We start from the raw sequence: 23,664 nt of genomic DNA, 5'->3' as shown, positions 1-23,664 counted from the left end.
AAAAAAAAAATACTTTTGTAAGAATTTATTAAATATTAAAATTAACTTTTATTAAAAGCTAAAGTTAATTTTAAGAGTAAAAAGTAATACTAAACGCAGTCCTCGAAAGCAGGGAAAAAGATGTCCAAAAAGCATCGTAGTTAGTGAGAAACCGGCAAATCGCAAAAGGTCCAAAAGAGGGAAAAAAAAAATGCCCCTTCTACGCTCGTCTCACCTTCTTCACTCACACTTCCCAACGGCTCCAACGACCAACCGCTATTTCCCGCCACCGGGCCCAACGACCAACCGCCTTTCTCTTCCATCCCCGCAACGACGTCGTTTATTCACCTCCACAGCCCAAAATCCCTTCCTCTCTCTCCCATTCCACGCCAAGCCTCTTCTTCGCTGCTTCTCCGCCTCTTCCATGTCCGCTTCAACGGCGTCTCCTTCGACCTCTCAGGTTTCTCTCTCTCTTCATTATCTGTGCTCAAAATTGTTCCAATGTCGGTTCTCAGCTTCGAGATTTGTAGAAATTGATTCACTTTTTTTTTGGGATATCTTTTGATCGATATGTGAGAATTGACCAACTTTGTTTGTGATTCATGGTGATCGATTGCGATTTACAGGATTGTAGTTTGTTGTATTCGAGGGCGTATTGGGTGAGTGAATCGATCATCGCTTGGAATGTGGATGTTGGAAATGGTTCTTGTTTCCTATTTGCTAGCAAAACCGCTGATTTGTCACTTACGGAGAACGATGGTGTTCAAGGTTTGGACTACTCTGCTAGGGATTTTTATTTTTGGGGTTAAATTATGGTGATATTTTCTACTAAATAACTATTTGTACTTAATTCACCTGAAGTTTTCGTTATTTGTAAGTTAGATTCTAAACTCTTAGGGTTGTCTTTTTGAGTGAAAAATTCAAAAAAAGACAACTCGAATTACAACTTTATTCGAGTTTATGTTCTTTTAAATTTGAATTTGAGTTTAAACTCGAGTTCAAACTCGAGTTTGAGACTTTTAAAACTCGAGTTCAAGTTTCTCTTTCACAAAAAAAGACAACTCGAATTACAACTTTATTCGAGTTTATGTTCTTTTAAATTTGAATTTGAGTTTAAACTCGAGTTCAAACTCGAGTTTGAGACTTTTAAAACTCGAGTTCAAGTTTCTCTTTCAACTCGAGTTCAGAAACTCGAACTCAAATTAATGAACAATGTTTTTTCTATTCTTAAAAATACTATAACTTTTTCATTTTAATTCTGATTGAGATGATTTTTTTTTCTATGCGTTGACAATGAAAAGACGAATAAAACCCCACCCATATACCCTATTAAAATTTTCTATCAGTATTGAGTTTTTATTAAAATACTATCTAAATACAAATTCAAGTTTTGACTCACTCAAACACATACTCAAAAAGATTTTTATCTCAAACCATAACTCAAATATACACAACCAAACACAAACTCAAATTATAACTTCAATTCAAATTATAACTCAAATTCAACTCAAGAATTATACTCAAGTTAAACTTCAAAAGAACAAGCCCTTAGTTTTAGCATTTAAAATCTTAGGGTTTGTTCTTTTGAGTGAAAAATTCAAAAAAATGCAACTCGAGTTACAACTTTATTCGAGTTCATGTTCTTTTAAGTTTAAACTCGAGTTTAAACTCGAGTTTAGGACTAAAACTCGAGTTCAAGTTTCACCTTCAACTCGAGTTCAGAAATCCGAACTCAAATTAATGAACAGTGTTTTTTCTATTCTTAAAAATGCTATAACTTTTTCGTTTTAATTCTGATTGAGATGTTTTTTTTTTCTATGCGTTGACAACGAAAAGACGAATAAAACCCGACCCATATACCCTATTAAAATTTTTCATCAGCATTGAGTTTTTATTAAAATACTATCTGAATACAAATTCAAGTTTTGACTTACTCAAACACAAACTCAAAAAGATTCTTATCTCAAACCATAACTCAAATGTACACAATCAAATACAAACTTAAGTTACAAGTTCAACTCAAGTTATAACTCAAATTCAACTCAAGAATTATACTCAAATTAAACTCCAAAAGAACAAACCCTTAAATTTGACGATCCTTGGTATTACAGTCAAATCGTCAATAGACAACAATTAATTAGGGTCTAAAATGCAAAAATTACAGCCTTGAAGGTCTAAGTTTCCAACTAACAAGAAGTTTAGGTGCCTTTTGTGTAAAAATATTGGGGCATTCCGTCCACTCATTGATGCAGACCAACTATTGAACCACAATTGTCACAAGTTTTCAAACTTAGGGTCCTATTTAGCAAATTTAATAGTTTGGGATCCAAGTTTTCAAGCACTGATAAGTTCAGGGTGTACCAGTGGAAAAAAAATCCTAACAAAAAAAATCTAGAGGAGTTGAATGTTAAGTTTGAAGAAGATGGCGACGGGCTTCGCAAACAATAAATAAATAAATAAAGGTTTTGAACTCTTGGGTATCATGTTATGTTTAATTCTTTGTGATCCAAATTCAGTAAATTGAGGTGTAAATGCTTTTGAATTCCTTAACAGGGCAGGATTTGAAAGTTAAGCTTGAAGAAGATGGCTACAATCTTCCTGAAAATGTAACAAAATTACATTAACAGTTGGATGATTGATAGTTTTCTTTGAGTTATGTTGATGGTTGCTGGATTTGGAGTTTCCTTGTATGTGACAGGCCTTTTTTCTTCCCCCTCTAAATTAATGTTTCTAGGTGATTGCAAAGTTCCCTCACATTCACAACTACAGAGCTTATAGAGTACCTCCTCATTTAGATGTCAAACAACTCCTCAAGTGCCAATTGGCAGTTGCTGCTTTTGATTGTAAGCTTGCTTTTACTGTTATACTGTGTACAATTTTTTTTTTTTCATTAATCATTTTATGGTGAATAATGGGCTATTTAGGCCTATTTCGACTGATAGAAAATGCAAACGAAGCATTAACATCAGGGCTTTCAATGTGATTTTCTCTTCGTACCTATCATTTTTTGGTATGTATTTACTTCTTTGTGTGACGCAGCTGATGGAAAATGCAGCAATGCTACTGGTTTGCAGTTACCTGGAGTCCTGGATGAGTTGTTCTCATATAGTGGTCCTCTTGGTGCAGTTTATTCAAGTGAAGCTATATCGCTTTTCCTCTGGGCGCCCACTGCGCAAGTATGTCAAATCTTCAGACATTTCTGATGAAAATTGAGATATTTAGGAAAGTAAGAATCTAAGGGAAATAGAAACAAAAATCTGAGAAAAAATTTTGGGAGGAGATTTCCAAAAATGCTTTCTTTATTAACTAATGAATCTGTGTGAAGTATTTCTCAAATACTCTGAAACTAATCAATCTCTACATCTAACTGCCAATTTAACATTACACGTGCACAGCTAATCAAATCTCCTAACTAATTTTCTGTTAAGCTAACTTTTCTAACAATTTCTTCTATGTACTTGTACTTGTCTTTTCTCTCTCTTTCTTAATTAATCAGTCAGTCTATTAAACGTTCAGTTCTAGCACAATTAATTTTGCATTAAAACAGGCGGTACAAGCTTTGATTTATAAGGACCCTTCTGGTGAAAGTTCTCTAGAAATTCTCCAGCTTGAAGAGACTAATGGTGTTTGGAGTAAAAAAGGTCCAAAAAGTTGGGATGGTTGCTATTATATATATGAAGTATCCGTCTACCATCCTAGTGCTTTGAAAATTGTCAAATGCTATGCAAACGATCCATATGCCAGAGGGTAATGCTGGTTGACTAACAGTTTCCAAAAATAGCTAAGTTGTTTCTGTAATCTGAATTTATAACATTACTCTTATCACTTTACCGTCTTTCTCAGACATAAGTATATATGTGTTTCTGTAATGCTGGTTGACTCCTATAGCTAATGCTCATAAAAGTTATTTCCTTGTTATGGCAGGCTCTCAGCCGATGGGGGCAGGACATTGTTTGTCGATATTGCTTCTGATATTCTAAAACCTGAAGGATGGGATAAATTGGCATATGAAAAACCTAATTTACTTTCTTTCTCAGACATAAGTATATATGAGTTGCATGTGAGGGATTTCAGGTAATTAATCGTGCTTTCACTATGCTAGAAATAGATGAAAAAATCTGAAGCCTTGCAGATCAATAGAGTAATGTATTTGGACTAGAACTCTGCAACACAAGTGCTTTTGTAAATAATTCAAGAGTTTGATTTGAAGCCCTCTTGACTTCCCTTTTCATTTATTTGGTTCGTTTTGCTACATAAGAATCCTGATGGGTGGGGCTGGTATGATACCAAAATCATAGGAGATAAATAATACAGCAAAAAAAAAAAGTCTTAAACTTCCACTTAAAACTATTTGAGTTCTGCATGTTCGTCTTTATTTTCTCATATTTCTTCGTGGCTTCTGCAGTGCCACTGACCTGACAGTAAATGATGAATTTCGAGGTGGTTATTTGGCCTTCACTTTACAGGTATTTCTTTTGTCCTGATTATTTCAAACGCTGTTCTTGAGAGGGCGAACATTTCTCTACCTTTTTATATTATAACAAATATTCTACTTAGGACTTTCTTTTCTTGATATGCTTAGTGCGTGTGATATTTCATGGAAGCTTGAACTACATATTGGACTATTTTCTATGTATTTGTTTTTGGTGACATGACATGGTATTAGGGCTTGGTTATTAGAGTGGTTAGTTTTTTGCTCTTAACAGTATATATCATCTTTCTTTTGAAAAAAAAAAAAAAGGTTCTTAGCACGCTTTGATATGCATAAATGCTTCTTCTTATGCGTGAGATCAGATGTGAGGCTTATACATGTATAAAGAGAAAACTGAAGGGAGATCAAAATACCTATACTTTGGCCATCAGATTCTATGTTAGTTTAAGTATAGGTTGTTGATAAGACTAAGCCGTTGCTTAGGCAGGTTTTCGTTAGGAAGGGCAGGAGAGAATAAAGGGGTGTAGGCATGTATTAGTTGTTGTTAGCAGTTAGAATTGTTAGTTTGTTAGCAGTTAGAAAATATAGTGTGAATAAGGGATGGGTCGGTGGAGGAGAGGGAATAAATAGAAACAAAGAGCAAGTGTCAGGGGCAGAAAAGAACTAGAGTCTTGTTGAGGAAGTCTTGGCTTAGGCTAAGCGGGGGAGGTTTCGCAGTACCTCGAAGGACTGCTCTGTAATTCATTTTGGTGATTCAATAAAGATCATACTTTCATTCTTCTTGATTCATTTCTATTTGAAGAAATTACTCTGTTTTTATCATTTTGGTATTAGAGCAATAATTCTGGGCAATAATGGCGGGTAGGAAAACAGATGAACGGTTTGAATCTGTGGAGAAGGAGATTAAGGAAGTTAGGGCTTCGATGGAAAGAGGAATCGGTGAGATGGAGAAAGGGATCGGGGAGGTTAGGGCGGAATTAACTCAGAATAGGGCGGAATTAACTCAGAATCTTACAGAGCTCCGTCAACTAATGGAAGAACATATGAAGTTGTTTGCGGCGCCGGTGAAAGTGCCTGAGAAGACAGGGGCTTCGACGTCTGTGGTGGAGGAAGATCGCGAGGTATTTCCGACCGGGGTCGCATATGGCGGAAATCGCTGGGTTGCGCGTGCGGAACGAGGAACGAGTGACGGACCCTAGGCTTTTGCAGAATGTGTCGTTACCGGTGCGAACTTCTGGTTTGCGTGCGCGGGGAGATCGACCGGCGAACCCCAAGGTTTCGCGAAATTTTTGTCGCGAGGGAGGGAGGAAGAGCGCGACGCTCGAAGAGAGGTTCTGATGGGTGCCCAAGGGGAAAACGTGACTGGACGTTGAGGAGAGGGGCGTGGCGTTTTTGTGGAGTCTGATAATCATGGATTTTGCGATCGGCGTTGTGGTTTGGGTGTGGATGGTTATTGAGGAGTACGGTTCAAGGAGGGTTGGGATAGCAGAGGTGTACTTGAGGAGTTGCCGGAGAATAAGGAGTGGGCTGCTTATCGCTGGCGGCAGGTGGAGTGTCCAACTTTTAGCGGCGATGATCCCGATGGTTGGGTGTTTCGAATGGAGCAGTTCTTTTCCATCAATCGCTGCTTGGAAAGGGAAAAACTGATCACTGCCGGCATAGCTTTAGAGGGAGACGCCTTATCTTGGTTCCAATGGCAGAATGGTCGCCGACCTTTTCACGGCTGGACAGACTTCAAGTTGTCACTATTACAGCGTTTCCGTTCTTAGCAGGCAGGAAATTTTTGTGAGAAGTTTTTGGCGATCCGACAAGATGGAACAGTGGCGGAATATCGTAGGCAGTTTGAGGTTTCCGCAGCTCCGCTTCAAGATTTCCGGAAGAAATTTTGGAAGGAATCTTCGTAAATGGTTTAAAGCCGGAGGTTCGGGGAATTACGGCTCTTGAAACCGGTTGGTTTAGGCGAAATTATGGAGATAGCTTAGAGGATCGAAGAGAAGAATGAGTTGCTTCGTCGAGAGGTCTCGGAAACAAGAATGTCAAGACCACAATTTTCTAGTCGTCCAAGGGCTGAATTCACTACATTTCCTGCTAGGACATTGTCGGGAGTCGAGCGTCCACCGCGAGCTCCAGCCACTCTGGATAAAACAGTAACTCAAAAGCGAGACTTTCGTTTTCGCAAGTTGTCGGACTCCGAGTTACAAGAGAAGAAGGACAAAGGGTTGTGTTTTAGGTGCGATGAGAAGTTCACTTTGGGGCATCGTTGTAAGAGGAAGGAGCTCCGAATCATGTTGGTTAGCGATGATGACGCAACTAAGTGTGAAGAGGAAGATCCTGACATGTCTAAGATCGTTTGGGAGGACGGGCAGCTTGAGCTTATTGAGTTGTCCTTGAATTCCGTGGTTGGGCTTTCGACACCAAAGACTATGAAGCTTCATGGCTTGATTGCTCAAAATGAGGTAATTGTTCTAATTGATTCCGGAGCAACTCACAACTTCATTTCTTTGAGTCTTGTTGAGAGATTGTCTATACCAATTTTTTCCACTGCCGGGTTTGGAGTACAAGTGGGCACGGGAGAATCGGTTAAGGGAAAGGGCCTTTGTCGTGAGGTGGCATTGAGTTTACCTCAATTAACAATTGTGGAAAACTTCTTGCCATTGGAGTTGGGAGGAGTGGATGCGATTCTAGGCATGCAATGGTTGGAAACTTTGGGGGGAATGCATGTGAATTGGAAGTCCCAATTGATGAAGTTCAAGATTCGGGGGGAGGCGGTTACGTTGCGAGGCAATATGAGTCTCCCTACCACTATGGTTTCTCTGAAAGCAATGTTCTGGACTATAAAGCATGACAGACAAGGAATTTACTTGGAATTACAAGCCTTGGATGTGAACAAGGAACCAGACCAGCCACTTCCTGCTCAAATCAGTGTCTTATTTCAACATCATCCAAGGGTTTTGAATATGCTGGATGGACTACCCCCTCAACGTTTGCGTGACCATCGCATTATTCTTCAACCGGGAACCGCTCCTATTAGTGTTAGGCCCTACAAGTATCATCATTTTCAAAAAAATGAGATTGAAAAGTTGGTGCGTGAGATGCTAGCGGCTGGGATCATTCAACCAAGCAATAGCCGTTTTCTAGCCCTGTGCTTTTGGTTAAGAAAAAAGATGGCAGTTGGCGCTTTTGCGTTGATTATTGCTCTCTCAACAAGGCTACAGTCCCGGATAAGTTTCCCATACCGGTGATCGAAGAGCTATTGGATGAATTGTTTGGGGCTACTATTTTTACCAAATTGGATTTGAAATCGGGTTATCACCAAATCCGGATGTGCGCGGAGGACATTCCAAAGACTGCTTTTTGCACTCATGAAGGCCATTACGAATTTTTGGTTATGCCTTTCGGGCTAACCAATGCTCCAGCCACATTCCAATCTCTGATGAATGAGGTATTAAAACTTTTTTTGTGAAAATTTGTGCTAGTATTTTTTGATGACATCCTGATATACAGTAAATCCTTGGAAGAACATGTTGGCCACTTGGATTTGGTTTTGATCGCTTTGGAAGACAACCAATTATATGTTAATAAAAAAAAGTGCACTTTCGCTAAGAGTCAGTTGGAGTATATGAGTCACATTGTTTCTCGGGATGGGGTTTCGGCTGACTCCAACAAGATTCAAGCAATGCTGGATTGGTCTACTCCACATTCTATTAAGGAGTTACGCGGGTTCCTGGGTTTGACCGGTTATTACCGGCGTTTTGTTACGGGGTATGGTCATCTTGCTTGGCCATTGACACAACAGTTAAAGAGGACATTCCAAAGACCGCTTTCTGCACTCATGAAGGCCATTACGAATTTTTGGTTATGCCTTTCGGGCTAACCAATGCTCCAGCCACATTCCAATCTCTGATGAATGAGGTATTAAAACTTTTTTTGCGAAAATTTGTGCTAGTCTTTTTTGATGACATCCTGATATACAGTAAATCCTTGGAAGAACATGTTGGCCACTTGGATTTGGTTTTGACCGCTTTGGAAGATAACCAATTATATGTTAATAAAAAAAAGTGCACTTTCGCTAAGAGTCAGTTGGAGTATATGGGTCACATTGTTTCTCGGGATGGGGTTTCGGCTGACTCCAACAAGATTCAAGCAATGCTGGATTGGTCTACTCCACATTCTATTAAGGAGTTACGCGGGTTCCTGAGTTTGACCGGTTATTACCGGCGTTTTGTTACGGGATATGGTCATCTTGCTTGGCCATTGACACAACAATTAAAGAAAGACAGTTTTAATTGGACATATGAGGCTGAATCTGCTTTTCAGATGTTGAAACAGGCCATGACTACAGTTCCTGTATTCGCATTGCCGGATTTTTCTTAACCGTTGTTGAATCCAATGCTTCTGGATTTGGTATTGGCACTGGTTTAATGCAACAATAGCGACCTATAGCTTATTTTAGCCAGGTGTTGTCTTCTAGGGCTAGGGCTAAGTCGGTTTATGAGCGCGAGTTGATGGCCGTGGTCCTTGCTATTAAGAAATGGCGGCATTATCTTCTTGGGCGGCATTTCATTGTCCGCACTGATAAGAAGAGCCTTAAGTTTTTATTAGAACAACGGCTGGTTAGTGAGGAGCACCAGAAATGGTTGTGCAAACTGTTGGGTTATGATTTTGAAATTCAATACAAGCCCGGTTCTGAGAATTGCGTGGCTAATGCTTTATCAAGGCGGTTTGCTGGTTTGGAGTTGATGCATCTGTCAACTTCAGCGATTTACGATGGGGCTGAAATTTGCCAACAAATTCTCAGTGACCCGAAGTTAGCTGTGATTCGGATTGCTTTGTTGAACAATCCGACGACGGTGAAGGGGTTTTCTTTGTGCAATGACATGTTACTTTACAGGAATTGTTTGGTCATTTCCCGGCAATCACCTCTCATACCTGGACTGTTGGAGGAGTTCCACGGCAGCAAAGTTGATGGTCATTCCGGAGTGCTTAAAACGTTTAAGCAGTTGTCTTCCGAGTTCTTTTGGTATGGTATGAAACAGGGTGTAGTTTCTTTTGTTGCAGCTTGTCAGGGGTTATTGCAGCCCTTGCCACTTCCACAACAGGTGTGGGAAGATATTTCTATAAACTTTGTGGAGGGTCTTCCTGAGTCAGCTGGTCATGATTTTATCTTAGTGGTCGTAGACCGATTGAGTAAGTATGCTCATTTTTTGGGTCTTTGCCATCCCTATACGGCTAAGTCTGTGGCTGCCCTCTTTGTTAAAGAGGTGGTTTGGCTTCATGGTTTTCCGACCACTATTGTATCCGATCGTGATAAAGTCTTTCTCAGCCATTTTTGGAAAGAACTCTTTAGGTTGCAAGGTACTTCCTTACATCACAGCACGGCCTACCATCCTCAGTCCGATGGCCAAACATAGGTGGTCAATTGCTACTTAAAAGCTTATTTACGTTGTTTTGTCTCCGACAAACCTAACTAATGGTGCTCTCATCTTGCTTGGGCCGAATATTGGTATAACACCAGCTTCCATGTCTCTGCAGGCATGACACCTTTTAAGGCTTTATATGGTCGAGATCGTCCCAAGCTACTCCGTTTTGAATTGGGGTCTACAGCTAATTCTTTGCTGGAACAGCAACTGCAGTTGTGAGACGTAATTCTGGATGAGTTACACGCACATTTGCTAAGGCCCAACAATCCATGAAAATGCAAGCTGATCTCAAGCGTCGGGATGTGTCTTTTGAGGTGGGGGATTTAGTGTTCTTGAAACTCCGGCCGTATCGCCATCGTTCTTTGGCAAAGTTTGTCAAAGAAAAGTTATCTCCCCAGTTTTATGGCCCTTATCAGGTTCTCGCGCATGTTGGGCCAGTGGCATATCGGTTACACCTTCCTGCATCCGCGAAGATACATCCGGTTTTTCATGTCTCACAACTCAAGAAAGCTGTTGGCCTCTCGGTCCCTGCACATGATGTTCCTCCCATATTAACTGTTGATATGGAATTACGGGTGGAACCGGAACGCTTGGTGGCTACTCGTTGTTCTCCAGTGACTGGCCAATTGGAAGTCTTACTGTAGTGGCGTCATTTACCTGATTATGAATCTTCTTGAGAACTCTTTGATATCATCCAGCAGCAATTTCCCGATTTTCACCTCGAGGACAAGGTGACGCTTTTGGGGGGCGGAGTAGTTGATAAGACTAAGTCGTTGCTTAGGCAGGTTTTCGTTAAGAAGGGCAGGAGAGAATAAAGGGGTGTAGGCATGTATTAGTTGTTGTTAGTAGTTAGAATTGTTAGTTTGTTAGCAATTAGAAAATATAGAGTGTGAATAAGGGATGGGGTCGGTGGGGAGAGGGAATAAATAGAAACAGAGAGTAAGTGTCAGGGGCAGAAAAGAACTAGAGTCTTGTTGAGGAAGTCTTGGCTTAGGCTAAGCGGGGGAGGTTTCGCAGTACCTCGAAGGACTGCTCTGTAATTCATTTTGGTGATTCAATAAAGATCATACTTTCATTCTTCTTGATTCATTTTTGTTTGAAGAAATTACTCTGTTTTTATCAGCTGCCCTAAAGGCTTAAGTTGATGGAGAACAATACTAATGATGTGCGTCATGCTTTAAACATGCTAAGGAATTGCTAACATAAATGATCATTTGATCAATTGAAAGTGGTATTTGCAAAAACTCTCAATCAAAGATTCTGCTACAGGGGTCTCAATATGTCAGGTTTTCGACAAAAGTACTGCCCTAAAGATAAGAAGAGTGAAAAACTTGATGGGGCTGTAATTAATGCATGTTTTATTCCTATTAAATCTTAATCTATATATATTAGATGTTTTAAAATATGCTTCGAAGATCTATTATCTAAAAGTGAACCTATGTTGCTTGAAGGACTCGGCAGGTGTATGCCATCTAAAGAAATTATCAGATGCTGGTATTACTCATGTCCATTTACTTCCGACCTACCAGTTTGGCGGTGTTGTTGATGAGAAGGATAAGTGGAAGTCTGTTGGTAAGCGTATTTCTTACTTAGCCTGGCCTGATTTCGTTGACTTGCTATAATCTTTTTCAAATCTTTTCATCTGTTAGGTCTCCTATTACGTTAGTCTATGCTAGGAAGAGGGGCCCGTAGGGGGAAATCGCAGGAAACAGGGGAGGGAAGTGGAAATATGGAAAAGGGGTGCTGATGTGTCAACTTAGTTACCAACTTGTTAGCCGGGAGGTATTTAGGCAGTAGAGGAGGGGAGAGAGAGGTGTCTGAGAATTGAGTCATTTCTGTTAGTAGACCATTGGAGGCTGGGGAACCTCGAATTCCCCACTTGTTCTTTTTTCCTTCCTATTTCCTTCTTGTTTCTTCCTTGAGAATGGAATCCATCTCTCAGGGAACTTGTTAGTGAGATCAATAAAAGGAACTTGACCCATTTTCAAGCAATTTGCTCTTGTTACTCTACTGTGGGATTACCCAAATTGTGCAGGAAGCTAACATTTTGGTATCAGAGCGGTAGATCCATGACAGATGCTTCCGGCGAACAGCCTCCGGCGGAGGAGATGTCTCGGCTCGAACAGAGATTGGATACGTTTTACGAGGCGCTGCAGATTGTGGAAGCTATGACGGAGCCTCTCCCTAAACTCCAAGAAGACATGGCCGATATTAGCGTCCAGATGGGAGAGGTACAAGGATCGGTGCGACGGCTGGAGAATCTTCTGCTCTGGCAGGCGAACTTTCTCTAGCGAAACCCACACCCTCCGCCACGGTTCAACGCTGGCCAGCAGCGATTCCCTGACCTTTGTTGGCAGGCCCCGAACGTTCGGCCAGTGTCGCCGCCTCCGTCTCCGCGCAACGAAGAACCCCGGTGATACGAGCGGGAATACCGGCAGGAGATGCCACCGCTTCCGAGAGGACGAGTAGAACAACGGGGAAGGAGGCTAGAGATGCCATTATTCCAGGGCGATGACCCTTAAGGATGGTTGTTTAGCACCGACCGGTACTTTGCTGTGAACGACGTGGAGGAGGAAGAGAAGGTGGTGGTGGCTTTGGTGTGCATGGAGGGGAGACCTTTGGGATGGTTCTAGTGGGCAGACGCGCAAGAACCGTTTAGATCTTGGCGTGAACTTTGCGCGACTGTGCTGCGTCGTTTCGGTCGTGCCAGGGAAGTCGACCTGGTGGAGCAACTGATGGCTCTCAGGCAGTGGATGTCGGTGGCGGACTATTAGGACAAGTTTGAATCAACGGCGGCGCAGATGCAGGGAGTCTTTGAAGCCATATTCAAAGGTGCTTTCCTTCATGGGCTCAGGGAGGATATTCGGGCTGCACTGAAGATGCACCGGCCCAATGGCTTGCATGAGATGATGGACCTGGCCCAGCAGGTGGAGTTGGAGTCATGCAATGAGGCTGCGGATCGGGTCCGAAGGAACAGAGTGGGCCGTGGGCCCAGATCTGAGTATTTGGGGCGCTTAGGGGGAGCTTCTGAAGGCCTAAACTCCTTCTCACCCGAGGGCCCCCTTCGATCCAAACTTCAGCATGAGGCGGCGTTAGCGCAGGGAGCTCAGTTGGGTAGTGGTCTAGGGACGAATTCCCTTTCCGGCGAGGCGGCGGCGTACCGGTGGCTCATTGAGGAGGAGATCCAGCATCGGAGGGCCCGGGGGCTCTTCTTCAAATGCGACAAGAAGTTCAGCCCGGGACACTGATGCAAGAACTGGCAGTTACAGGTTCTCATTCTGGCGGATGAAGGAGACGAATCAGGGGAGGATAGTAAGGATGGCCAGGAGCCTCTGGCGGTGGAGGACAAAGGGAAGGAGGTCTCGAACGCAAGGATGGATCTGTCCTTAAACTCGATGCGGGGGGTGTCCGCCTCCAACACTATGAAACTTAGGGGAAGGATCGGTGGCCGGGAGGTCGTGGTGCTGGTGGACAACGGCGCTACTCACAGCTTCATCTCGGAAAAGGTGCTAAGCGTGCTGCACTTGCCAATGGACTCCACGGTAAGTCACAATATTTTGGTAGGCAATGGGTTGAGCGTCAAGTAGTCGGGTATTTGTCAGGAAGTTAGTGTCTAGATCTAAGGTCACTTATTGGTGGAGGATTTCTTTTCCTTCCAGTTGGGCGGGGCTGATTTGGTCTTAAGGGTGTCATGGCTCAGCACCCTTGGTGAGGTATGGGCAGATTGGTCTAAGTTCCTAATGAAATTCCGAGCAGGGCCAACTTGGGTGGTTTGGCGAGGCGACCCAAGTTTATGTTATGCACCGGTCAAGATGAGCTCCTTAGTCAGGACACTGTCGCCGGCTGGAGCAGGGGTGTTGGTTGAAGTATGTGAACTCTCAATGCAACGGCTGGAAAAGGAGAACAGAGTAGTACCGGAGGAGGTGCGGACGGTGGTGGACAGTTTCAAAGAGGTGTTTGATAACCCCATGGGGCTGCCACCGCTCCGGGGATGCGATCACAGGATCATTCTGAAGGAGGGCACCGATCCGCCCAATGTTCGGCCTTACCGATTTCCGCAAATTCAGAAGGGAGAGATAGAACGGTTGGTGACAGATATGTTGGCTTCCGGTATCATACGACCAAGCAGTAGTAGCCTATACTCCAGTCCGGTCCTCTTTGTCAAGAAGAAAGACATAAGTTAGCGTTTCTGTGTAGACTATCGCGCACTGAACCAAGTAACGATCCCTGACAAGTTTCCGATTCCAATGATCGACGAATTGCTTGATGAACTCCATGGGGCAGTGGTATTTTCAAAATTGGACTTGCGAGCAAGGTACCAACAAATCAGGGCGCATGAGGCCGACATTGAGAAGACGGCTTTTCGAATGCATGAGGGCTGCTATGAGTTTCTCGTCATGCCTTTCGGCTTGATGAATGCTCCGGCCACTTTCCAAGCCCTCATGAATCGAATCTTCTGTCAATATCTTCGGAAGTTTGTCCTTGTATTCTTCGACGACATTTTTGTGTACAGCCGCTCATGGGAGGAGCACCGCCAACACCTCTCCATGGTCCTTCAAGTTTTGCAGCGCGAACGGTTATTTGCCAATAAAAAAAATGCTGTTTCAGCCAACCACAATTAGAATACTTGGGCCACATCATTTCAACTCGTGGAGTGGCTGCCGACCCTTCCAAAATTCAGGCAATTACCTCATGGCCCCTATTGAGCAACGCCCGGGAGGTGCGAGGATTCTTAGGGCTCACCGGTTATTACAGGCAGTTTGTCAAGGGCTATGGGACGATCGCAAGGCCACTAACAGAGCTGCTTAAGAAGAAGGATTTGGATGGACGGAGGAAGCATGCTGAGCATTTGACGAGCTTAAGTTGGCCATGACTCGAATTCCGGTTCTGGCCATGCCAGACTTCTCGAAACAGTTCGTTGTCGAGACTGATGCTTCGAGAAGTGGGTTGGGAGCGGTGTTGATGCAAGAGGACAGGCCCATCGCTTTTTTCAGTAAAGATCTCGCCCGTCCTTCCCGATTGAAGTCTGTGTTTGAGCGGGAACTCATGGGTGTGGTTCTAGCGGTCCAGAAATGGCGACATTATCTTTTGGGTCGTCACTTTGTGGTTCGCACTGACCAACAAAGCTTGCGGTTCTTGATGAATCAACGCCAACTTCCTCCTGAGCAGCTTCGCTAGGTGTATAAATTGTTGGGTTACGATTTTGAGGTGCAGTACAAGTTGGGGCCTCCAACTGCATCGCCGATGCACTGTACCACCCGGGGGACTGGGCCGAGGTTTCCCTCGCTGCTTTTACAATACCACACACATGGGATTTTGCTGCCATCCAGTTGGAGCAACGTACAGAACCGGTTTGGGTTGCCATCATATCAAAACTTGAAAAAGGGGAGGTTGTGGAGGGGAATTTGCTAAAGAACGGACTGCTGTTTTACAAAGATAGGCTGGTTTTGGTGGATAGCTCCCCTTGGATAGCTTGGCTAGTCCACGAGTTCCATGACTCGGTCATTGGTGGGCATTCGGGCTTTGTCCGTACCTACAAACGGCTGTCCGCGGTAGTTTTTTGGCGAGGAATGAAGCGCTATATCCGGGAGTATGTGGCTAATTGTGAGATATGCTAGAGAAATAAGACAGAGGCACTGTCTCCCGGCCTCTTGCAGCCCCTTCCTATTCCCACCCAAGTTTGGGACGACGTTTTCATGGATTTTGTTGGGGGTCTTCCCAAGTCCGGGGGGTTTGACACCATTCTAGTAGTGGTGGATCGCTTGTCAAAGTACGCCCATTTTGGTCCCTTGGCCCAGCCATTTTTAGCCAAGCAGGTGGCGGCTTTATTCATTTCAGACATTGTCAAGCTGCACGGAATTTTGCGGTCCATTGTGAGTGATCGGGACACCGTGTTCATGAGCGGGTTTTGGCGAGAGCTGTTCAAGTTACAGGGCACTAAGCTGCACACGAGTTCGGCCTACCACCCAGAATCCGATGGGCAAACGGAGGTAGCAAATCGTTGCTTAGAAACGTATTTGCGTTGTTTCATAGGTTATAAGCCTAGGCAGTGGTCAGCATTCCTTCCGTGGGAGGAATATTGGTTCAACACGACCTTTAATGCTTCCACCAGGTTCACCCCCTTCCGCATTGTGTATGGTCGTGATCCCCCGGCTCTCTACCGTTTCCAAGACTCTCCTGGCACAGTAGCAGCGGTGGAAGAGCAGATCACCTTGCGTAATGCCATGCTTGATCTGCTGAAATCCCACCTGTTATTGGCTCAGCATCGCATGAAGAAATTCGCCGATAGTCATCGGAGAGAGTTAAGCTTCGAGATAGGTGAGATGGTACTGCTCAAACTGCGGCCCTACCGGCTGAAATCTCTAGCTTGCCGTGTCAATGAGAAACTCAGCCCGCGCTTCTATGGGCCCTTCGAAGTGGTGGAACACATTGGACCAGTGGCGTATCGCTTGAGGCTGCCTGACAATACTCGCATACACCCGGTCTTCCACGTGTCTCAGTTGAAGCCCTTTAAGGGGGTTGCGGCTAAGGTCCAACCTCTCCCCGCTCCGTTGACGGAAGATCTGGAGCTCTGTGTCCTTCCAGCGGAAGTGTAGGCCTCTCGGGTGGTGTTGGTGGGGGGTCGCGAGGAACCAGAGGTGCTGATTAAGTGGCAGGGCCTGCCGGATTGGGAATCCACTTGGGAGCCCGTCGCTGCCATCCGTTTGCAGTTTCCCTCTTTCAACCTTGAGGACAGGTTGGGGGGTAGGGTCCTATTACGTTAGTCTATGCTAGGAAGAGGGGCCGTAGGGGGAAATCGCAGGAAACAGGGGAGGGAAGTGGAAATATGGAAAAAGGGTGCTGATGTGTCAAGTTAGTTACGAGTTTGTTAGCCGGGAGGTATTTAGACAGTAGAGGAGGGGAGAGAGAGGTGTCTGAGAATTGAGTCATTTCTGTTAGCAGACCATTGGAGGCTGGGGAACCTCAAATTCCCCACTTGTTCTTTTTTCCTTCCTATTTCCTTCTTGTTTCTTCCTTGAGAATGGAATCCATCTCTCGGAGAACTTGTTAGTGAGATCAATAAAAGGAACTTGACCCATTTTCAAGCAATTTGCTCTTGTTACTCTACTGCGGGATTGTGCAGGAACCTAACATCATCGCACTTCAAGATTCTAATGTCGTGTAAAATTTTTATTATTGAAGAGTTTATTGACTTTTTTGGTAGAAAGAAGGAATTTATTTACTTATTTTATGTTAGATTGAGGATGCTAGCCTTTAAATATAAAGAACTGCCGGGTCTCTTACTCTGTCTGCGTTTCTGTAGAAGAGCCATTCATAATGTCAATGACTGTTATGAGACTAAGGGCTCGAATAGTGTGCATATTTTAGAGTTTAACATAGTGTGTAAAAGTGTTGGTCACATATAAGTATAGAGCCTGCTATACATGACTTCGAACATGATCAGTGATTGATAATACTTCTTAAGTTTGGTTTTAACATTTTTAAATGCAGAATTCGGTCAGCTTTTTTTTTCTGTTTTTTTTTTTTGGCCGGTGGCGTCAATAAAATAAAATATGACTTGGGGCCATACACATTTGTGCAGACACCAAGATACTTGAGAAGTTTGCTCCGGATTCAGCTGAGCAACAATCGCTAATTACTGCAATCCAAGATGATGATGGTTATAACTGGGGGTATGCTCCTAACTTCTATTTGGATAACTTCTATTTGGATAACGTTATCAGGTTTAGATGCTTTGCAGATTCTAATATTTGCCAAATTCTTCTCTCTTATGAAGGTATAATCCTGTTCTCTGGGGAGTCCCAAAAGGAAGCTATGCATGTAACCCAAATGGTTCATCCCGTATTCTTGAGTTTAGAAGGATGGTTCAGGTCTGACTATTATGTTTTTGTTGCAGTGGCTGACCAAACTGTCTCCTGTTTATTATAACTCATGGAATGGGCAATCTTTCTTCTTACAAAAAACTAAAAAGAACTTTCATATTGATTTTGTAGGTAAATATTTGGTATGTCCACACGCTGAATTTATCTGGGGTTCCCTCCTTTGGTGTAGTTAAATACTTTTTTTAATAGATAAAATCTCTCTTTGTTCTTGCCCTTTCCTGTTTTCTGCTTTCAGAGTCCTCATGTTTCCCTCCTGTTATTTATCTTAATGGTGTATGCTGATAGATTTTTACTGATCAAACACAACAATATTTGGAGCAGGCACTTAACCATATTGGACTACGTGTTGTATTGGATGCTGTCTATAATCATTTACATGGAAGAGGGCCCTTCGATGAAAATTCAGTTCTTGATAAGGTTGTGATTTTTTATGAATGTTCTCTGTCCTGTTATGCTTGCCTAAAATGTTTAGTGAACTCGTGATTATAAGGTCCCAGCATATATATAATACATAGTCTGTTTTTGTTTAATTATTGCTACAAGATATACACATTTTCTGTTTTGATATGGGACTTCACTACAGATTGTTCCAGGTTACTATTTGAGAAGAAACACTGATGGTTTTATTGAGCAAAGTACATGTGTCAATAACACTGCCAGCGAGCATTTTATGGTTGAGCGTTTAATTATTGATGATCTTCTGCATTGGGTTGTCGATTACAAGGTGATGCCTTGCACTACCATATGCAATGTTATATTCCTTTTTTTCTTTTCCCCAAATTCTTTCTTACTTATTTAAGTAGTTCTTTTTTGTTTTTCAGTGATTACGCTTCCTTTTTTTTTTTTTCTCTGAATTATTTTTCCTTTACATATAGTGTAGAGTACACTGCGATTTATGCAAGGTTTTATGATTTTTATGCATCTTTGTACCCATGCCGCTTGATTTTAACAGGCGCTTTTGTCAGGTCGATGGGTTTCGGTTTGACCTTATGGGTCATTTAATGAAAAGAACAATGGTAAGAAATTGATATGAATTTAGCATGGTGCAAATGCGTAGCTGTAAAAGAGATAAATAAAGCGAACATTCTTCTCTTTAGATAAAAAGCAAAGATGCACTCTCCAGCCTAACGAAGGAAAGAGATGTCATTGATGGTTCAAGTGTTTATATGTATGTTTCACTCCCTAGATTCTCTTTTCTATCTAGTGATAATCCCTATTGTTATTGCTCTTGAAGTTTGCTCATAATTTTGTTTTCCAACTTTTTTGTTTGTAATACACTAGTCCATAAAAATTTTTTTTTTTCACCCTTCTCCCCCTTTTGAAGATATGGTGAAGGGTGGGACTTTGGTGAAGTTGCCAAGAATGGACGTGGGATAAATGCATCACAATTTAACCTTTATGGAACTGGAATTGGGAGGTACACTTTGTTCTTTTAATTTGTGTGTTAACGTTTGTTTCTGTTACTATGTACCAAACCTATTTTATACAAGAGTCAAACATGAGCTGGTTATCTTATGCCTGTCTTTGTTGGTATGAGAGGTTATTACCAAAATTTATTTGGCATGAAGGGTTAGTCATACCCTACTTGGTAAATTATATCAACACATATATTATAGGTGGAAAATAGCTTATTGAAATATGCCAATTTGATCTGAATTTAATCTCTTCATAAATGTTCTTTCGCCATTGCATCTTAGTGTCTCTCTAGCACTATATCAATCAAACTTGGCAAGTTTGTCTTGCTTGTCTAGTGCCTAAGTCCTTGTTTTGGCGTGACTTCTTCTGGATCAGGAAGTCACTCATCACCACATTATCTGTATTGACCACCAATCGTGACCTGCCTCTACGTTCTCAAGTAGTGTAATATTGATGTCATCTCCTTCTCTTGGACCACACCTTTCGGTCTCATTGAGCTTTCAGCTCTCATATGCTATTGGGTTACCTTATTATACTAGCATGCCATCTATGGCATAGTCTGACGCATCCGTGTGCACTTCAAATGGCTTACTGTGATCTAGCAGCTCATTCTATCTAGAAAGAGAATATGAATTTGATTCAGTTGTATCCATGCTACACTTTTTTTTTTCAATGAATCATATCCATTTTATATCTTCATAAAATAACAAAAGGGTACGAATAATTTTGGACGTGAATTTAGTTTCAATGATCGAATTCGGGATGCGACACTTGGTGGATCTCCATTTGGGCATCCACTTCAGCAAGGATTTATAACTGGTCTATTGTTGCAGGTATTTCCATCAATTTTATTTGGGTTATTTTATTATTTAGTCTAATTTCATATCTATGGAGAAATGTTTTGCAGAATCTGGCTGCATATTTCTTTATTTCTTGCAGATTATAAAACGGGACTTTTAGATTTTAATTTCCCTAATTGCCAGCACATTTAGTGGGAAAGAAATAACATATATGGTGGTTTGAATGAAGTTCATTACCATATTACGTATTATAAGGAAGTATTTCTTTGCAACATTCTATTCTTTTTGCTAAAAAAAATAGAAAAAAATATAATGTTGCAACATTCTAATTAATCAAAGCTTTTATTATTTGTCGAAGTTGTAGTGAAGTCCACTCCCAAAGTTTGAGTTAATAGGAAGGTTTTCTTTTTTCTATGCACAACTCTAAAGTACATTTCACTTATAGTTTTTACCTTATTCTTCTTTTGCAGCCTAATGGTCATGATCATGGCCCCCATGCTGAAGAAATGCTTGCATCGTCAAAGGATCACATCCAGGTTAAACATCTTGATGCATTTGTGTACTTTGGGCATGTTCTTTAAAAAAAGAAAAACCAGACAGGAAATCTTCGATTGTGAGCAATCCAAAATGTGATTTGGCTTCGAAATTCTCGATGAAATAACAATTAATTACTATTGAATTATGTACATTAATTAATTAATTAATTAGGAGATATCGCATATCTTTCCTAGTTTAGGGGGCAGTTCCTATTTTTTAGGAAAGATCCTAGGAATATCTTGAGGATAGTTTCTCTATCCTATTAGGGTTCCTAGTTTCCCGATTCTGTTAGCCACGGGACCTAGGTCTTTTGTAACCTATTTATACTCCGGTTTTGTACCAATTAAATTAAGAAAGGATTTATATTTTTCCTCAGAAACTTACATGGTATCAGAGCCCGGTTTAGGACTTTATCTCTGTTCGCCATGGCCAAGAATCCAGAAAACCTTCCTTCAACCCAAACCGTACCCTCTGCCTCTTCTAATAATGCTGATTTCAACCCTAATGCTTCCATTCAAATTACTACCGTACGATTGAATGGAAGGAATTTTCTAGAATGGGCCCAATCAGTAAAACTAGCCATAGATGGCCGAGGAAAACTAGGGTTTCTTACAGGGGAGGAACCAAAGCCGAATGATTCTGACCCTTCATTCCGAAAGTGGAGGTCTGAAAATTCACTCATCACTACATGGCTTCTCAATTCCATGGAGGAATCAATCCGGAAGCCATATCTGTTCATGTCAGCCCAAGAAGTATGGGAGGCCGTGCGTGAAACCTACTCGAACCTGGAAAATTTTTCACAAGCCTTTGAATTGAAGACTCGGCTGTGGAATTCCAAGCAGGGGTTAATGCAGGATTGGACGATGTTAAAGGGCGTGTTCTAGGCAGACGTCCTCTTCCTACAATCCGTGAAGTTTTTTCTGAACTTAGGCAGGAAGAAGGACGAAAGAGAGTCATGATTGGTTCATTCTTGCCACCAGCAGAGCCTAAAAATTCAGCCTTAGCAGTCCGTGGCAATGAGGGTGACCCAGACAAGAAAAAGAAGCCATGGTGTGACCACTGCAATCGGCACTGGCACACCAAAGATTCCTACTGGAAGCTTCATGGGAAACCACCTAATTGGCAGCCAAATTGGAAGAAGAAACAGGAGGGAGGCAAGACGTTTAACACTGTGACTGAGACTACTCCAGAGCCACCATTTACCTCGGTATAGCCTCCATTCACCAAGGAACAAATTGAGCATCTTCTAAAACTCTTTAAGTCTCCACAAATTTCTAATTCTCCTTCTACCTCTTATGCTCACCAAGGTAATCAAGCTCCTTCTGCCCTCACTTCCTCAAATATTTCTGGCCCATGGATCATAGATTCTGGTGCCACAGATCATATGACCAGTTGTTCCCATTTATTTTCCACTTACAGGCCTTGTGCAGGAAATAAAAAAATTCAAGTGGCTGATGGTTCGTTTTCAACCATAGCAGGGACGGGTTCCATCAAAATTTCTCCATGTTTAACACTAAAAGATGTGTTACATGTTCCAAAATTATCATGCAATTTACTGTCAGTCAGTAAATTAACTCTTGACCAAAACTGTCATGCTAATTTCTTTCCATCTTACTGTGAATTTCAGGACATGGTCGCGGGAAAGATGATTGGCAATGCTAAATTAAGTGGTGGACTTTACTACTTTGACGATGGATCACTTCCTAAAGATTATGTTTCAAATACTTGCTTGGGTGTTATTTCTAGTTCTAGTAAGAATGACATTATGCTTTGGCATTAAAGGCTTGGTCATCCAAATTTTTATTATTTAAAACGTTTGTTTCCTAGTTTATTCTCAAATAAAGATCCATCTCTTTTTCAATGCAAAATTTGTGCTTTAGCAAAAATGCATCGATCTCCATATATCCCTCGTCCATATGTTCCTTCCAAACCTTTTTCTCTTATGCATAGTGATATATGGGGACCTTCAAGAATTTCAACTCCTTCGGGAAAACGATGGTTTGTTACCTTTATAGATGATCACACAAGAATGACTTGGGTTTACTTGATGACACAAAAATCTGAGGTGGAACACATTTTTAATTCGTTTTATAACATGATTTACACTCAATTTGAAACAAAAATCAAAGTTTTAAGAAGTGACAATGGTCGTGAATATTTCACAAAACATTTGAGTGTTTTTTTCTCACAAAATGGCATTTTTCAGCAAAGCTCTTGTGTTGACACGCCTCAACAAAATGGCATTGCCGAAAGGAAAAATAAGCATTTGTTAGAAGTGGCTTGGGCATTGTTATTTACACATAAAGCACCAAAATTTTTTTGGGGAGATGCTGTTTTGACAGCAACTTTTTTGATAAATAGAATGCCTTCGAAAGTTTTGAATTTTGCCACTCCTATAAGTGAATTTTCCAAAATTTTTCCCCAAACAAAAATTCAATCAACTCTGCCATTGAAAACGTTTGGCTGCACTGTTTATATCCACAATAAAGATGTAAACTTAGGAAAACTTGATCCTAGAGGAACTAAGTGTGTCTTCTTAGGCTACTCTCCAAGTAAAAAAGGATATAAGTGCTATGATCCAAAAAAAAGGAAATATTTTGTCACCTTTGATGTGCAATTTTTTGAAAAACAATCATTTTTTCAGCCTCATCTTCAGGGGGAGCACACACAGGCGATACGGCTTTAGGGGGAGATGAAAAGATAGTCTTTGACTTTCATGATCAAGGTGAATCTTTTTTTGAAAATTTTTCATCAGAATTTGCCCTTCAAAATTCGGATTTTTTGCAAAACTTAAATAATTCCAAAAATTTTGAAGAGAATCATCAAGAGAATAACTCTGCAGATATTTTAAATAATGAAAATTTGGCTCCTTCCAGTGTTAGTCCAATTAGAACAAGAAATAACACTGAAAACAGGTTTGGGAAAGTTTTCTCAAGAAGAGAACCAAAGTCAAGTGGATTGACCAATAACTTGCAGCATGGTCAAGAATCAACCTCAATACCAAGTCCAGAAGTTTCAGGTTTGAGTCCAATCCCTGAAAATTTCTCAAATGAGCTTGATGTACCTATTGCACTAAGAAAAGGAACTAGAGAATGCACTAGGCGTCCTCTATATCCCATGTCCCATTTTGTTTCTTATAAAAAGCTATCTCCGTGTTTCCTTGCCTTTGTTACTCAACTCTCACATGTGGAAATTCC

The 23,664-nt window shown here is 41.7% G+C and overlaps 1 protein-coding gene across 1 annotated transcript in view; it reads left to right on the top strand.

Annotated features, from left to right (window-relative positions):
* Window positions 1-142: 142 nt before the first annotated feature.
* LOC21400031 (pullulanase 1, chloroplastic) overlaps window positions 143-23,664 on the top strand; it is a 38,815-nt gene continuing 15,293 nt past the window's right edge. Inside the window, exons 1-18 of the mRNA XM_024170192.1 lie at window positions 143-439; window positions 606-747; window positions 2,533-2,585; window positions 2,714-2,822; window positions 3,019-3,155; window positions 3,527-3,726; window positions 3,904-4,053; window positions 4,385-4,445; window positions 11,283-11,403; window positions 17,414-17,504; window positions 17,609-17,702; window positions 18,036-18,131; window positions 18,298-18,438; window positions 18,680-18,730; window positions 18,812-18,882; window positions 19,039-19,131; window positions 19,873-19,963; window positions 20,401-20,466. Of these exons, the coding sequence (XP_024025960.1) occupies window positions 191-439; window positions 606-747; window positions 2,533-2,585; window positions 2,714-2,822; window positions 3,019-3,155; window positions 3,527-3,726; window positions 3,904-4,053; window positions 4,385-4,445; window positions 11,283-11,403; window positions 17,414-17,504; window positions 17,609-17,702; window positions 18,036-18,131; window positions 18,298-18,438; window positions 18,680-18,730; window positions 18,812-18,882; window positions 19,039-19,131; window positions 19,873-19,963; window positions 20,401-20,466 (2,016 nt within the window). The 5' untranslated portion in view covers window positions 143-190. The remainder of the gene's footprint in view (window positions 440-605; window positions 748-2,532; window positions 2,586-2,713; window positions 2,823-3,018; window positions 3,156-3,526; window positions 3,727-3,903; window positions 4,054-4,384; window positions 4,446-11,282; window positions 11,404-17,413; window positions 17,505-17,608; window positions 17,703-18,035; window positions 18,132-18,297; window positions 18,439-18,679; window positions 18,731-18,811; window positions 18,883-19,038; window positions 19,132-19,872; window positions 19,964-20,400; window positions 20,467-23,664) is intronic.

Source organism: Morus notabilis, unplaced genomic scaffold, assembly GCF_000414095.1.
Source record: "Morus notabilis unplaced genomic scaffold, ASM41409v2 Scaffold413, whole genome shotgun sequence".
NCBI lineage: Eukaryota > Viridiplantae > Streptophyta > Magnoliopsida > Rosales > Moraceae > Morus > Morus notabilis.
This window is presented reverse-complemented; position numbering and strand designations above follow the sequence as displayed.